We start from the raw sequence: 17,459 nt of genomic DNA on the forward strand, positions 1-17,459 counted from the left end.
AAGCTGTTATGTTCAGTCTCTCAACATACGCAGGTATGAGAAGGAGACTTCTGTAATCTTCGTGCTCTGAAGGTCTCTTCACATTGCTTAGAGAGAGATTATGAGGTTCCCCTGCAAAATTCACAAGGCGTGTCACTGATACTGGTATTTATCCCCAACTTCATACCTTGCTCACAGGGACAGTATAAATGCTAAATAAGAAACCAAAAAACTTAGGAAGAAGAAGCTACAGTTTGCCTTTTTGCTTTAAAACACCTGCTACAACACTACAGGGCATCCATCTCCCTCTTTATTCTCTGTGTTGTGATTGAATCTTATTGTTGAATTTCAAACCAAGATGAAAGCAAAGAGGATACCATACCATACTGAATACAGAGGGGAGAAGTTCTTCAGCAGAAATAATGTTTCAGTCATTTTTCATATTTAAATTTTTTTTAGGCACACAAGATGATGCAGTGCACATGGGCATATTGCTATAATTTCTTGTTCTTCTTAAAGTTATAATTAAACTTGTAAACACTAATTTAATTTTTGCAACCGTCTGATGGTTGCAAAGACTATAAATAGACTGACATGTTTTTATTAAATTTTTTTGCACATAGGACCTTTGTATTTCCACACAGAACTCTTTGGTGCATTAAGACTTGGTCATCAACTCAGTCTCTTCTTCCTACTTTATTTGCTTCTTTCCCTATTATTTTCTCTAACTCAGGCCACTGAAGGAGCTAAATATCAGGGGAAAGAGTGGTTGTTGGGGGAAATTCTTGGCTTGCACAAAGTTTAGGACAGACCGCATTGTGCAAAGCTTCATCGGCAATGGAGCAAATACTGAAAATCCAGACAGATAATCTATCTTTCATATTATTATAATTAGCCCATTTACTGGAAGCTATTAGTATTGGTAACTCTTAATCACCTCTTTTTTTGCTAGTACCAGATTTCACTTATTTGGAGCAATTCTCACTTGTCCTTGAAGCAGACATGTACACAAATTTGTATCATGTTAAGATGTAGGTAGATTCTGTTTTTCAGCACAGCTCCTACTTATTCTCAGTTTACACAGGATTTGAAAATTTAATTTTGCCTTGAATTTTTATTTCATGTGGCCTTAGACTGCAGCTGAAAGCTGAAGTTTTCCTTGGTTTTAAGTGACAACCAAAGAAGAATTTTGGTTTGCTTGGGTTTCTGTTTGTTTGTTTGTTTTGGGTTTTTGTTTTTTATTAAGTGTATGCTTATTTGCATTTTCCAAACAATACTCTCATCTGTCTTTGTCTCAAATATTGGCCTCAGCTTGCTTGAAACAATAGCCCCAACCATTTACTAGAAAGCCAGCTGTGTGCTTATTTCAATCTCAGTCTGAACTTGCCTGAAATCTGGTTCCAATTCCTTTTGAAATCTAGTTTGGAACTCCCAGGTTCTCAAACTACGACCACCTTTCAGGGACACTGATTTTGCATGCTAAATACGGGGTTTGTACCTGTGTTTAAAATTCAAGCCCATTCTCTGATTTATGCGGACGTAATATTGGAGTTCCTTTGAAGCTCCAGGTTCCAACATAGGCTGATTCAATACAGACTGAATGCTTCCAGAACCACCATCCTCAAACATCCACACACATAATTTCAAAGACAGGAGAATCACTCACTTGCTTAAAATTTTGCACGCTTGCAGATCATGGAGCCTGATGGTGTGACTTGCCCTATTGCAGTGAAGCTCCTGATTGAGATTCCAGCCCAGCTCCAGACGTGCTGGCACAGCAGCAGGCTCAGGTCTCGCTGTCAGACTCGCTGCTCTGTACCACTTTGTGCTGCCAGCCTGGGGCACCCAGCAGGGCAGCACAGGGGCAACAGGGTGGCTCCTTGCAGGCCACACACAGCACTGTCACACCCAGCTGGCACAGCCACAGCCCCCAGACTGCAAATGCCACAGGGCTCTGCCTTTAATTATAGGCATTTTCACTTTTACACCTCAAGCTGCAGAGCAAATCAGGAGAGATGTCCCCTATTTGCAGCCACCACTTGGAAAAATAATATGAAGGACAGTTTTAACTGCTTTGATTCAGTAAAGGAAATGCTCAGTGTGAGTAATGGCATCCTTAATCAGCCTAGCCCTTGCACACACTTCAAAACACCTTGAAGTTAAATCATTGCTGAAGTAAGGCCTTTGTTAAGTTTAGCAGCCAAACAAGAAAGGCAATCTAGCTGTGTTGACATAATCCATTATTTCGGTGAGGCCTGTGAGACATAAAACAGGTTTGGAAATCCAGTATCTTCACAATAGATAGGCTATTCAACATATTAGTATATTTAAGCTATTGGATTTTGTAGCAGTTACAGCAGTCCTTTCATCAATATTAAAGTATCATTCAGTACTGAAAGAATTCATATTAGTCACTTCCAATCTCAAGACATAAAAAAGGGAAGATAAACATAAATTATTTCTTTCATGAGGGTTTTATTTGAATTTATATAATATTCACAAAAATAGAAACAGTCTTTAGAACCGTTTTGTGAATACATTGTCTCCAAGTTGAGATTTACAATGGCAACAGTGAAATATCTAACTTGGATTTGTTTCCACACGTAGAGATTGAAGACGATGCTGTGAGAAGCAAGCAGGAATTATGCAATGTGCTGCAGAAAGAAAGACGAAAATGTAACTAAACATTTTAATGTCTATGTAGTTCAACAGCCTACATACAGTTTCTCAGGATGTTTTTAGAGCAAGCTGCTCTAATTTTGTGCAGAAAATATTGAGAGTGCTCATGCCAACCCCTTTGACATTGTGATTTGCATGTAACTGTATAAATACAATATACTTTCCTATCTAGAGCTTTATACATATGAAAAATTATGGTACAATAAAAATCTATACACATGGTGCTACCAGTTCAGCAGCTGCTAACTTTAAGGATACATCTAAAAATATGATTGCTCAGCCTCTGAAATACAAAATAAAAGAGCAATCAGAAATGCTTTTTGTTTAAATAGCAATTTACATAAAAATTCATCTCTTCATTTTCTCCGTTTGCTTAGGTCTGGTAAAAAGACACTCTTTGGTTGGTTGCATCTGAACTTGGCAAGAACTGTAGTTTTAAACAGTCCTTTGTGTTTGTCTTAGGCAAAGGTTAATATATTTGTAAAACAGAGTAAATATTGGCTGGCTTCTATTCCAACTTTGTGCTATTGTAATGATGAATGACAAGTGCCTAGTACTCTGCAAAGCTCTGCAGGGTGGAAACAGAAACTTGCATGATTTCCACATGCTGAAAGATGTGACAGTGGAAGACCATTTATACTGCACCCCAACATAAACCACTCTCTCAATTTATACAGTATGCTTCTAAATACAGGTTTGATCTTTCAAAACCTTTAAAAGCAAGTTTAGCTGCTGCTCAGCAACCAAGTGGTGACATGCACATATCACAGGTTTGTTTTATCTCACAAGAAATTTTTGTGAGAGGTCAGGTAGAAAGCAAATTTAAGAAGTATTACAATCCATTGCTATAAGATATATGTTAACCTGAGATAAGGTACAACTACATTGCAGATTTGTAATGGTACCACTGATCTCAGATTTTCACCCAAGGTGTGGAGGTGGTGTGAAGAGCATGGAGCAAAGGGCTACAAATAACCATCAGGTAGGGGGAAGAAATGGTCTTAGGAGCAAAGTGAAAGTGCTCTTCTCATCTGGTGGCCTGATTCTTGTTATATGAACTACAAAAATGATGGTAAAGGAAGTGAAATGTAGCAAATTAAGCTAAAAAAGGAAATTATTGAGTTGCACAAAAGCAAGCAAGGCTGGCACAGACAGTCAAAAAAAAAAAAGAGATCTAGACTGAGAGAAAAAAATGCTTTGAAGTACACAGGCTTATTATTTGATTTGTAAATAAGATGAACCTCTCTCCACCCAGGTTATGAAAAGCAAAAATTGTCATGTATGGGTAATTGATGGTGACAGCTCTGGCATACACAGTGTAGGAGGTGGTGTTATTGTTTAACATGCCCTACATGTGTAGATAACAAGTTAGGCTCTCATGTTTGCCTACAAATTGTTGCTAAGCACGTTTTATACCCTTTATATTGATACTTCTGTTGTCTCTTGGTTTCATCTCTATTTCTTTTTAAGACAAACAAAATGGAATATCCTGCAACCTCCAGCTGTATCTTGCTGTATTTCAAGCTAATATGGATTCAAACGCAGGGGATGCCTGAGGAAATGGATATTGGATGGATTTAATAATCTTAATTTTTCTTATTTTTTCTTTTTCTTTTTTTAATCCTGGACTTCTCAGTCCCTGTCATTGTTTTCCATGTTCCCCATCCCTGAAAAAGTGATTTGAAATTGATCTTGGTTTCACCTCTGTTAACATCACCAAGACAATCCTGTTTCTCAACTCCCACATCTCATGTACTCAGTGACCTGGTGAAGTGCTGCCTCCTCTAGTTTTTATTTCACTACTTTCTGCATATGCTCAGTGCTGGCAAAAAGCATTTATGACTTGAAGAAAAAAAAAGCTGCCGATGAATGCTCAGTATCTGCATAGCACTGCTAGAGGTGAACCCAAAATACTGACCTAGGTCTGAATGTCCCTAAAATCTCAGTCTCTTTATGTTGATAGGGTCTTTCCTCCAGCTAAGAATCCCAAGAACAACTGACAAATACAAATAGAGTATAGAGTTAGACTTGAGGAAAACAAAGGGAACTAATATTTTACACACAGTGTGGCTTTGCATTTCTCAAAGGTTTTTTTAAAATATCTGTCCAAGTGAGACTTGACCTTCCAGGAGGATCACACAGCTTGAAGTAACTGGGGAGACTGCTTCCTCATGCCATGGGATTAATAAATGTTCTGCCTGCCCACCTCCTCACTGCTTCATATAGCACAGATTTGAAAGCTTTAATTAGAAGTGCAAGAGGGTGAGAGGAATATTAACATTCCTACTGGGAAAGCAGTGCCTTTTAATAAGTTTGCCCAGTCAGAAAACAATCTTCCTTCAATAGCTTTTGGTCCCCAAGATTGACTCTCTTCCAGCAGTTCACCCCAAAGATATTAGTTAAATAACAAATAGCCTTTTTCCTGGGGTGAGCTGAATGCTCTTTGGAGGTTAGAGAGGACACTGAGTACCAGGTAAGGTCTGATCCTAAATGTCTGCCTACAAAAGAAGGTCGCAATGGTGGAGGTAGTATGGGTTCTCCAAATAATTGCTGACAGCCACCTTGCAGAGTCACTGCTCTTGTGGCTGGGGTAAGCCAGTTGAAGAGGAACCCACTGTCTAATTCAAGAAAAGGAGCTGAAAGCCAGCAAAGTATAAAAACATTCAGAAATCAGAGGAGGGAAGGAACAAGTGGTATTGGCCAAGGAAAGCTATAAACCATCTGACTATGGAAGAATGCTACTTGGCTCAGAGATGCTTTACTGTTTCCTCCACTTATAGTTGCCTTCCAAAGTGGATTATCATACTCCCTAAATGCCCTAATATTTAGCTCCTTCCCTTTCTCTGCATGACTCATAAATCACATTATGCCTGTATGATTTAAAAAAAGAAAAAAGAGGAAAACTTCACAAGAAGGGAAAAACAATCATAATTCTATAATGTTAACTTATATCACAGAAAACTGTGTACATTTTTTCCCCATACAGGACATACTTCAAATAAAATAATTTTAACACCAATAATGATAATGTTCTTTCTTCCCGACAGAAGTAGAATTGTTTTTTCACCCCAGTTTGGTACATAAATATAAGAAAATAGTCTTTGAATATTTACATCCATGTGTTTTAAATGTTATTTTTCGATATATTTAATTCTCATTTTCTCTCCAACCACGGGCATTCTTTCCAAATTTATATACTAATCTCCGACCATCCACACGCTCCAGGATTTCTCTTTTATAATAGTATCTGTTAAAAGAAAAACAGAAAAATGTATAAGAGCAAATTCACCTATAGTCCTGAAAGGCCACTGCCAACTAGACAATCCTTTAGCTAGCCTCAAAAGTCTTTATTTTCTATTGAGATATATGTATAATACCTAAGATCACTATAATTGAATGACAGAGAAGGAAAAAATTGACGTTTTCTTTTTACTTTATATTAACTAGCTTCTTAGTTTGAATGTCACCGTATTTCAGGTCAAAGCACATTGCTAGATTTATCTCACGCTCTTATGAGATTTCATGGGGGTTTTTTTCCCAGATAAGCCAGGATCTGAAAATCAGACCAGGCAAAAACCTCAGCTTCTTTTTAAAAATATGCGTTGAAGTTTTGAAGAGGAAAGAAAATCCTAACATCTACTTTAAGACAATGGATGTGGGGTGTGTCTAGTTTCTGAACATTGCTGGAAATAACAAGGTCTCCAGCCATTACTGGGCCATTTAAACATTCTCAGTTTAGTAGTATGGGAACTTTCAGATTTCTGCAACCATGTTCCTTTATTACATTGGTTGTCTGGATGAATTTATATATATATGTAAACAATTATTTTTGTTATATATATTATATAATATATTATATAGAAAAAGGAGGTGAAGAAAAGACAAATAACACAGTGCTACAATCTCAAAACTAGTATGAGAGACTGTCAAAGATAGCAACTGGTGCTGTTGTCAAATCATTTTTAAAAGTCAAACAAAGTCTCCATCCAGTTGGTCTCTGTATGTGCCACAGTCTTCCTCAGCAACATTTCAGCTCACCTCATAGCCCGGCTGAGTTTCTCATAAGTCATGCTGCTGTTGTTTTTCTTCTTTCCCCACAGCTGAGCCACAGCTTCAGATTTTAAAAATCTGAAGACACCTTCTGACCGGTCTTCCCACTTAATTAAACCTGGGTTTTTCTCAGGATTGAGAAGAATATCTCGAATAAATTCCCAAAGATGAGTTCCTCGAGGGTCTGAAAGAGAAAAGAGGGCAGGAAGGAGTGTCTCAAGAGCTCTCTGGGCTACACTTGCAATTTTTATGTCATCTACAGAGGGTGAACAATCAGGCCACAGTTTCTGGAGCACAGGACCCCCACCTCAGAGATACACAGGTGAAAAATACTGACAGCCTTTACAGTGGAGGTAAGTGTCAGCCTCAGGCAGTCTGAGCCCTGTGGCAGGCAGGTAGGAGCCCCAGCAACCAGGGGAAGCAGAATCCAAACCACCCACTGCTTCCTTCTGCCTTTGGCACTGCTTCTGCCCTGAAGAGAGCATGTTTAAGCCTTCCCCTCATCTCATTTGCCCATTTCTCCTGATCCTCGTCTACAGCACAGCATGTAACCTGATATCATTGTGTGGCACATGAAACAGCCGAGATTACCGTGAAGCAGGCACCGAAGCTCCGTGCATTTAAAGGACAGACAGAAGGCACAGGAGGTGAATTGCCATTCTGCATGAATAAGTAAGAAGCTGTAGACTGGATAGAGGGACAGTGACAAAACTGGCCTGGCAAAATTGTATGTAAAAAGGGTACTAAAAAGTTTGACCATGTTATAGGAAAGACAGAAACAGATCTCCAAGTTCAAGAGGTGTATCTCCCAGTTTAAGCGCAAATACATCTCTCAGTTACTATAAAGATGGCACCAGAAAGTCCAGGTCTTTAAATAAAAAAGAAAATAAATCCAACAAGTCAGATGAAGTAGTTTACAAATGAAGAATAACAAACACAGTGACAAGGTGAGCCAGAAAGACAGCAGTCCTTTGGTCTGACTTCAAAAGCATGCAATTAGACCAAATAAAGAAGGAAACAAGCTAGTCAAAGATGTGAAGGTAACTTGAAAATGGTATATAGTACAGTATAAGTAGAATTAGATTTCAGTCAACTAATCCAATATTTTTCTTTGTTATTATAATTGTTTTCTGGACCTGGTAAAATGTGGTGGACCTAGCCTATCTGGACATCAGTAATTTACAGTCATGATACAGAGCAATACTGAACACACTGGAAATGAAGGGGATTAGCCCAGACTGCCAATGTGACCTGTTCTGTATGGCCAGGCTGTGATGTATTCTTAGAATCACAGAATATCTCAAGCTGGAAGCGACCTATAAAAATCATCAAGCCCTACTCCCCACTCCTCACAGGACATCCTAGAACAAAATCACATGACTAAGAGCATTATGCAGATACTCCTTGAACTCTGTCAGGCTTGGTGCTGTGACCACTCCCCTGGGGAGCTGTTCCAGTGCCCAACCACCCTCTGGGGGAAGAACCCTTCTCTATTGTCCAGTTTAAACTTTCCCAGGCACACCTTCACTCCATTTCCTCATGTCCTATTGCTGGTCACTAGAGAGTGGAGACCAGCACCTTCCCCTCCACTGCCCTCCCTGAGGAAGCTGCAGACTGGGATGGGTCACCCCTCAGCCTTCTCTTCGCCAGGCTGAACAAACTGATAGACCTCAGTTCTTCACAGGTCTTTCTTCAGACCAGTCTTGTCTAATCCTTTCATTAACAACCTTATTATACACACACACACAAAAAGAAACCAGATATCTGTGTGCAGATACAATGTTCAGGGATACTGTTTGGACAAAGGGACAGAACAAGAGTAAGAAGAGTCAGGAAGACAGGTAATCTGGAGGACATATTGAAAAAAGATGAATCCAAATACAACAAAATGCAGTAAAAGACAAATATTAAGCTTTCCTATTATACTCAAGGAATTACAAAGGATGCAAAAGGCATACACAAGCTATTTTCAGGATAAAAAAATATCAGTAATGTACATTAATGGAACTATGTACAGAAATCACAATTATGGTAACCTGTCTTCAGAGTCAGGTTGAATAAACACTAGCAGAAAATGTAGGTGAAGGAGCAGAAAGACTGTCGTATCAGGGGATAAGAAGGTGGCAGGATTGAGGGACAGATGCTTGCTTGTGATGTCATGCATGAGAAGTTCTGCAAGATGCTGAGCAGGGCCTGTGGTGTGTGCTGCACCTGGCAGGCACAGGCACAAGCATGACTGTGCCCACGCACAGGCCCTCCTGATTTAATCCTGGGTCTTCCTCATCATTCCTTTCCTCCAGCCCACCAGCCCAGCTCAACACAGGGCAGAGGCAGCTGGCTTCGGCTGCTTCCCCATAGGCCCTCACTGATAAAAACAATTTGAAAAGTTTAACAATATTGAGTCCAAAAATGATGCAAACACTCAGTACTAGACAGTCAGATCCTTGGAGAATTCAGTCACAATAATGATCCAATAAGTTTTGTGTTCAAAATGCTTCCTCTTCCCTCCCAAATAGGATCTGATTTTCATTTGTTTATTTTTCCGTCTATCAATTAACCAACCATTTATAAACATGGATGTTGACTTACTGTGCTTCTTGGTGTGAGACTTAGGGGTATGATCTTGCAATTTTTTTGCATCTGAAGATTCTGCAGAGAAGGAAAATGAAGCCTATTTGTAAATTTGATTAAAGGCTTTCCATTGACTAGCAGGTTGAAAGAAATAAAACCACAAAAAAGAGCAAATATCTCTTCTAAAGATAATCACTTTTCGGAAGGTAATCTAAGTGAGGAGGGAGAGTTTTGTTTTCTGTACTACATGTTAATCAGCACACTTCTCAAAGAGACCATTGATGAATAAAGAATGAATGCAGAGGTAAACATTTGGCTTTTGAAACTTAATTTGATTAACAAATACCTCACCTCATGTTATGTGTGAGAGAGAGAAAAATAGGATGATCACATCTGTAAAAGGAATCCTGAATTGTCCCATTATCTTAGTCTTTGCTGAAGCACGTATCTTTGGGGGCTTATTTGTTTCTGAAGAGATGATCTAATGGGAAATGTATGTGTTGGTACCAACGCACAGAACACCTACCTGACTAAAACATAATGAACTGGCAAAGTGCTCTTGTTCGGGGGGGCAGGGTGGGGGAAAGGGGCTGCGCTGGTAGGAGTTTTTGGCAGCAAGACAAGCATATATTTTTCTGTGGCTCAGAGCCATAGGAACAAGCCATTTCTCATCAATGGTACTTTATCACCTGCAGCCAGCCAGAGGAGGAATAGGTTTTCTGGCACAAGCATTTCTTCAGAAATGAAAAAAAAAGAAGTTCCGCCTGTTCATGACTGTAACCTACCTTGCAGTCTGCACGTTCAACCCTCCTGCCCCCAAACCACCGCAGCCTGGCTCTGCTCTTGTACTTAATGAATAGCTTTCATCTGATTGCTCTAAGTCTCGCAAAATCTGTGGGATAGACCTGAGAGGGAGCCCCTTCTGTGTTTGCTTTTCAGCATACCTTGTCCCTGAATCCCATAAAGCAAAGCTTAAGGTCCCACGCATGTTTTCCCAGCTTCTATGAATGCACAATTATCATACTTTTCATGGAAACCAGGCATTTGCATGGGAAAATGACTCACAGGAAATATTTATTTGCATAGAAACTTGTCAGATTTGCACAAGCTACTGCAATAACTGCATGTGAAAAGGTAGATGCAAAGTTATTCACACACTTGCTTTATTCATACATAACTGGAAACATAAACTGAACAAGACCGTGGGGATAGGCCTAACCTCTGCTATTCTGAGCCCGGTAAATTACTGTCCTTGACCCCCAAGCAGCAAACGTGCTCTGAGTCATTTTGCCTTCCCACTCTCAAAGAGCAGGAACTAGCCTGAACCTTACTCAGCTTGGAGGGGGGTGTGGTGTGGGGGAAGTAAAATGAGGTTTATTTCACTGCCTTTCCTCAGATTATGATTCCCCATATGTTATTAAAAGCCTGTGGGAACTCCAGGTAAGGACTGCAGGACCCAGCTCTTTATTTACCCTCATATAAATCCTTCTCATTTAAAAGACCACAATTCGCTTGCAAATGTTTGTTATGCTCCACTTAGCTGGAGATTTATTCTTGGAAGTTCAGTTGCCTTCTGCCTAGCCAGTGATTTATTCTGGATTTCAGCTGTGTAAATAGCCTCCTGCTCTGCCACAGCTCCTACGTGGAGACTGGTTTCAAACACGCCATGTTAGGAGGCTGGGGCCTGACAGATGAAAAGAGTTATGATGCAGTTTCAACAAAGCTGTCTTGCAAAACTTTTGACAAAAGGTTACACGTTATTTGCATATGATTCAGGAATGAGCCATTTTTTTACGGGATATACAAATTTAGTTTTTACAGGAGGCTGTGCCCTTGGCGTGCCACCCTAGCTCTAGGCTTAAGCAGTCAGCGGATAAACACACCATGCCAGGATCTGGACGGGTCCCCAGCCCTGTCAGAGAGCTCTGAAATCCTGCTAGCCATCTTGTGACATTGGGTGGAGGTGGCAGAGAAAGCAAACAGGGTGTTTAGTCGAGGTTTTTTATGGTTAGGTGCTTTTCTTCTTCTGGTCAAGTTTTCTCTCTCTCCTTTTTTTTCCTTTCTTTTCCTTGTTTTTTTATAATTGATAGCTGAGTCCATTAGTTTAAGCCATATGTTGTTTGGCAAGTCCAGCTCAGGGGGCTGGAGAAGCAGGGGATGGCAGGCTCAGGGGCTGGAGAAGCAGGGGATGGCAGGCTCAGGGGCTGGAGAAGCAGGGGATGGCAGGCACAGAGGCTGGGGCCTCTGCCCACAGGCAGAAGCACAGGGCAAGCCTACAGCAATGTGCTCTCCTTTCTTATCCTCCCAGCACTTCACTGCTTTCTCCCTCAGATCTCTGCTTAATGGCCCCCTGAGAAGAACCTGCTTTTCCCTCCCCGCTTTCTCGCTCCCCTGCCATCCCTGCTCTACTCATTTCCCACTGCCTTGCTCTCCCCTCTCTGTCCTGGTGCCAGCCCCAGGGACAGGGCCCACGTGGCCTTCCACACATGGGACCAGACTGCCCTTTCGCCAGGCCCTACTGCAAACGGGTTTGCTCTTTCCCCTGCCCTTTGGCAGGCAAGTTTGCGCTCTCCCTCACGGAAGGGAAGAGAAGGGAAGGGGGTTCAGTAAGCACCCGCTGGCAGGGGAGAAGGGCTGCAGGAGGCAGGCCCTGTGCCGGTGCATGTGGGCAGAGAGCAGGGTGCCTGCCCTACGGCTTCCCCAGCCAGCCCAAGCCTGGCCCCAAACCCAGAAACCTACTCAGCATGAATCATGGGCTCGCCGGGAAACACGGCCACTGCTGGGGAGCAATAGGGCACTCGTTTGCCCATGCCCTGCTGCACCACAGAAAAGCGTGGTGTAGCTGGAATGTCTTGTCTCTCTGACACTGTTTAGCCCTTTGACTCAGTCACTTTAAAAGATATGTGGAGATTACAGATTATTTGATCATCTTTCTCTTGACAGAGAGAAGACAGAAGCATGTCTTTAAAGAAAGCTATTGTAATAATGACAGCTAATAAATCTGTCAGAATCATCATTGCATGGTTTGAAATTAGTGGAGGCTCAGATGCAATCCTACAACAGACGACCACAGAGGCTATTGCATGTCGGCAGCTCTGGGACAAGTGACAAACAATTAAAAATATAATTACAAGTTCCTTACCAGAAGATTGGTGACTAGGTGTCATCATGGAAATCTGAGCACGACAGAATGTTTTACTGTCCAATAACTCTGGGAATTAAAAACAAGACGTTTAAACTAATAGCCTCAGACAACAATAAAACCTTCTCAGAATGCATGAAGTATTGTGATGTTAGTTACCTACTGTGCTACCATAGCCACTGTCATAAAGATAATTCTCTTCTTTCCAGGACACCATTAATGATGGATCTGAAGGTAAAGGACCAAAAAGAAAATTAGATTACTAAAGAATATTTCTTAGCACAGAGGTAAATACTGAGCACTAAGAAAATTAAAAATGAGTTAAAAAAAAAAAGCTGTCAAGGGAACCAAGAAGTGAAGGGGCTATGTAAGAAATTATTTCCTTTCACTCAAATTATGCATAGAGTTTTGCATATTCAGGCAAATGTATTTACACAAAGAACTGACTTTTAGAAATAATGTAGTATGCTCTTCCTTTTCCTGACTCATATCTCATTTATGCCTGGCCTTGGAGGAGGTTTCCTATGCCAGATCAACTCTAATTCTACCCAATCCAGTCCTGAATTCTCAGCCCCTGATGATTATGACAGTGCTTTGGAGCCACAGACATGAAAGTGTTCTCAAATATCTAGTGAAACAGACGGATGTTTATGATGAGTATTTATTTCTATAATGGTAGAACTCGAAAGTCCTCTCCGAAACACAGCTTCATGTTTAAGCACACAGAGAGAAACATCAAAGACTAATCCTAGATGAAGGGACATTTTATTCCAGGCACATCAAGTCTCCATCCTTAACCTAAAAACCACCTTCATGATTAAAGAAGAATAATTTTTAGTGACCTGCTCATTGTATGGATCAATATAAGCAGAACAGAAGTATTGACTTTATGACCTGTACACTGGCCTGGAAATTACTTCCTTCACAGTGCATTTTTGAGGTCAGAAGCCTTAAAAATCTCTTTTTCTTTGAAACCAGGTCAGAAAGGATGAGATATAAGGTTCAAATCCAGGTTAAACCTAATTTTTTCATGTTCATATAAATGAAATCAAAAACCCCAAAATGAGTTACAGCTAAATCATCATGTTTGGCCAAGTTACCACTTATGACATAGGAATTTAGCAGGCATGCTAACTAATAGCTGCATGTTTGGGCACCCAGAGCTTGCGTTCCTACAATAGCACACACCCTTTGCTTGCTTGGACTGCCTAATGTTGCCTGCTGCCTCAAAAAGAGCAACTTTTTCAGCAACCCTAATCCACAGTTCCTGCTCCCCTACATGCAGAAACTAAACCCATTCCCACTGCCCGTGATCGGCACCACCAGAGCCCCACCAGGCCTCTCCTAATTCAGCACATCCAGGAGAACCATCCATCAGTTAGTCCTTTCCAAGATGTGCAGCTGAGGTACTTTGCCCTGCACTGTGTATCTCTAGCAGGAGAAGGAAATAATATTATACCAGAATCTCACAAATCAGGACTTAAAGGATTACTGGAGTTACCTCTATGAAAAGCAGTGAGGCTGCCTCATGCACATCTCCCATACCACACCAGCACAGGCCAGGAGTGGATTGCGGGTTGCAATCCTCGCCTGCTGCAAGGAGAAGGTGAATACTGTCCCTGCCTGGAGAGGCTGGGCTCTGTAGGTTAGTTGGATAAACAGGCTGACAGTATTTGTTGGAGATGCCACATGCAACAAATCTGTATTTGTTCTGCCAGCAGATATCAAAACGTGGCTTGTGGACACACCTACGTACAAAGAGGCTGGGACTAGTGGGATAGACAGTGTGTGGGTATGGGCAGGAGTGATCTGGCAAAGGAACCAGGAAAATAATTGTGCCTGAAAAGGACGGTTGAATCAAGCTTAAGTTCTTTTCTGAGTGAAACAAAGTCCTGGGAGGAAAGGGATCTAGCTATGAACACACTCAGAAAAAGAACTACAATAGGAAAAATGCAGATTTGATCAAACCAAACTACTGCCTGAATTTCAGTTTCATTGAAACATGTGAAGAAATTAAAATGTAACATTTGTTTTCTCTCCAAACTGTTTTGTTGGGAAATCTCCCCGTGTTTCAAATATTAACAGCACTGCAAAACAAAATATTTTTTTCTTTTTTATTTCTTTCTGGTTTTTTTAACTGAGCATATTGTTAAAATAGTTGTTTTGAAATCTGCTGAAATAAACATAGAATGAAGTCCTCTACAAAGATGCCTTCAGAGCTCCTCAAACTATTCCAATTTTGAACATTAGCGTAAACTGCTGATACTGCAGAGGTCTCCCAGGAAAAGTGGCCACATGCATGTGGTATTACCTGAAACTTCAGAAGTAAGCACTGACTGAGATTTGTATTACTTGTTTAATTCTGCTCTACATGCCTTCCTTTTTATTTAATGCTACTTTGATTTGTCTCTCTTGGCAGAGGGATCCCGCCTTGACAAAGGGCAATTTACCCAACTTTTACTCACCTGTTTGCTCTGTCTTCACAATGACATTATGAGATTGGTACATATCACTTCCACACTGGCCTGCAAGAAAGAAAATTAGCAGAAAAGAGGTATGAGAATGAGCACAGAGGAATCAAATGCATTAGCTCCAAGCAGCAACTTCTAAACCTGTGCCAGATTTTGGAGCAAGAAACATACCTTCTCCTCTTGGTCCTTCAGATTTCTGCCTTAAGTCATATTTAAGAAATTTAGGAATGCAGTAAATTACCTATAAGCAGAATAGCAAACATAGCAAATATAATCTGCCAGGCAGGTCGCTGGGGAACGTGACTCCTGAAAATCTCAGAATTCAAACCACCGTACATTTCTCTGTCTACCATCTATTTACCATTCCATTTTAGGTGCTGGAGGTTGCTGTAAAGCAGTTGTCCTGCTGTCCCAGCTGCCTGAGTGAATTCCTGCAGGCTCATGCTACACAGATGTTCCCCATTGATATCAAACTCCTGGAAAGGTATGCAGTTGGCATCCAGTTGGTTGGTATCAAGGAGGTGCTGCAGCCACTCCCAGACTTGAAACTTAGTCCAGTACTGTGGGTGTATTTCGTGCCACTGGGTTCCATAGAAGCTACTGGATACTGGAAAAGAAAAAAAAATATTTACTGTCTCTGAAAGCATAATAGTCAGCAACAATATTGCTGGAGAATATATTGTGGGGTTTTTGGCTTCAGTTTTCCAACTAAAAGTTGGACGTTATTTCATTACACACTTCTTGGTTGATTGATTTGCAGGAATTAAGTTATTAATATTGGCTAAATATACTTTAAGGGACCCCTTCTCTGAGGGAAAATACCTTACAGAAGTACTCTTGAAAAGGGGTGTGTGGGAAAATTATTTTATTGCATCAGAAAATTATGGAAAAGCCTTGCAAAACCCTCATAGTGGAAACTTTCTTTGAATAAGAACTTAGTGTGGGCAGAATATGGATTGTGGGGTTAGAAAAGGGAAGATTAAAAGCTAAAGCACTCTCAATAGTGCTCAACAGTAAAAGCCTATCAGTGTGGGCTATGATTTCATGACAGAGTTGGCATTCTGAAGGATGCACATTATTGCTGTAGTCATGTAAGGTGGTTTCTGAATGTAATTGTAAAACTCATTTTTAGTTACGGAAGTTGCCTGATTTTCTTGTTAGAATGTCTGAATCTGTTCTTGGCAATCTCTTAAACTGCTCTCAGTTGTGTCGTTGCACGACAATAATTTACATGTGCAAATGGAAGAAATTGTACATGGGATACGATCATTATGTAAGATAAGAGCAAAGGCAGGACTGCTTTGGTCTGTCCTCACAGAGTTCAGCGCAATTTATTCCCTGGGAAAGGAGGAAAATGGACTATGCCAGGCAGAGGTGACGGTGAGATAAAATGTTCACAAGTTCATGAAGGGTTTAAGGCAGAGGGAATGAGAGATTACAGAAGGAGAAACTGCCATGGCCTAGCTCTGCAGTGGCCCCACTCCAGGATATGGCACTGGTCTGTTCCCAGCCTCCCCTAGAAAAAGTTTAACCACACAGCGAGAAATACTGACAACAATGGATATTGCTAGAGGACCACAAGTATAAGAGTTGGCACATTTTAGGAAATCACCTTCATTCAGGTGTCACAAGACCTCTGCTCTCTTCAGCTGAGATACAGGACACAGTTTCCAGGTATACACAAAAACAATCCCCACAGTTACTTAGCTTACTTTATCAATATTAGCCAACAAGACCCGTGTGAGTAACTTAGAGAATTTGCAGGACTGGTTCTCATCCTCCTCACAAATGCTTGAAGGATTTGTGGAATGAGTGCAGAAGTTATTAACAGCGTGGTATGTCAGAGAAAAAAAGGTTTACGGGACCTGTCAAGTGTCCCGTTGGAAAGGAAGTTGATTTGTATTTTTATCACTTCAGAGAAGTAAAGTGATTTCAGAGGCCACTAGAATCCTAATGCTAGAGAAAATGCTTTAGTGAAAGGAAAAGGTAGCTAGGTAGAAGTAATTGAACTGGTGAATTATTGCGCTGGCTGGTCTGAGCTTTGAGCCCCCTGTGCCCCTAAAACATAAGCGAATCTTGAGGAGTTTCACACTGGAAATTTGACATAGACCCCCACCATTTCCCTCCATGAAATCCTGTGCAGAGTGAAACTCAGACAGAACTTTTTTTCTCTATTAATCTCTTATAGACAGATAAGCACATTTATTAAGCACATGTTGATGTATTCCTGTGTATTTAGAATTTAGACATAAAAAAAAGAATAAGGATTTCATTAAGTGGGAACTTTCATTGTAAGTTTTATTGCAGCATTATTTGGATTAGAAGGACAACTGCAGTATGTTACTGCTTAGATTTTAAGATTTACCTGTCCATTGAATAATGAAAAGAATTTTAAAATTATGTCAAGCACTACACATAGGGATATAGGTTAATATACATATTTTTATACTGAGAGAATATATATGAATACATTTTTATATACACAGATATATAATCAGAAAACAGTAAGAAGAAAAAAAGAGAAAAAATCACAAGGTATCTATTGTGTTAATGCCAGTCTAATTAGA

General features: G+C 40.5%; 1 protein-coding gene across 3 annotated transcripts in view; it reads right to left on the reverse strand.

Annotated features, from left to right (window-relative positions):
• Nucleotides 1–2,434: 2,434 nt before the first annotated feature.
• The window catches only part of EHF (ETS homologous factor), a 34,168-nt gene continuing 19,143 nt past the window's right edge, over nt 2,435–17,459 (reverse strand). The window contains exons 2-9 of one of the 3 annotated variants that reach the window (XM_085062690.1): nt 15,254–15,499; nt 14,887–14,946; nt 12,581–12,649; nt 12,422–12,490; nt 9,298–9,357; nt 6,697–6,892; nt 5,772–5,905; nt 2,435–2,633 (exon numbers count right to left, since the gene is read on the reverse strand). In XM_085062690.1, the coding sequence (XP_084918816.1) occupies nt 5,806–5,905; nt 6,697–6,892; nt 9,298–9,357; nt 12,422–12,490; nt 12,581–12,649; nt 14,887–14,946; nt 15,254–15,499 (800 nt within the window). In that variant the 3' untranslated portion in view covers nt 2,435–2,633; nt 5,772–5,805. Of the gene's footprint in view, nt 2,634–5,574; nt 5,906–6,696; nt 6,893–9,297; nt 9,358–12,421; nt 12,491–12,580; nt 12,650–14,886; nt 14,947–15,253; nt 15,500–17,459 lie in introns of those variants that run through there. The other 2 variants (XM_085062691.1, XM_085062692.1) reach the window with 2 other exon arrangements.

The sequence above is a fragment of the Lichenostomus cassidix genome, chromosome 5, assembly GCF_008360975.1.
Source record: "Lichenostomus cassidix isolate B80296 chromosome 5, HeHo_3.0, whole genome shotgun sequence".
NCBI lineage: Eukaryota > Metazoa > Chordata > Aves > Passeriformes > Meliphagidae > Lichenostomus > Lichenostomus cassidix.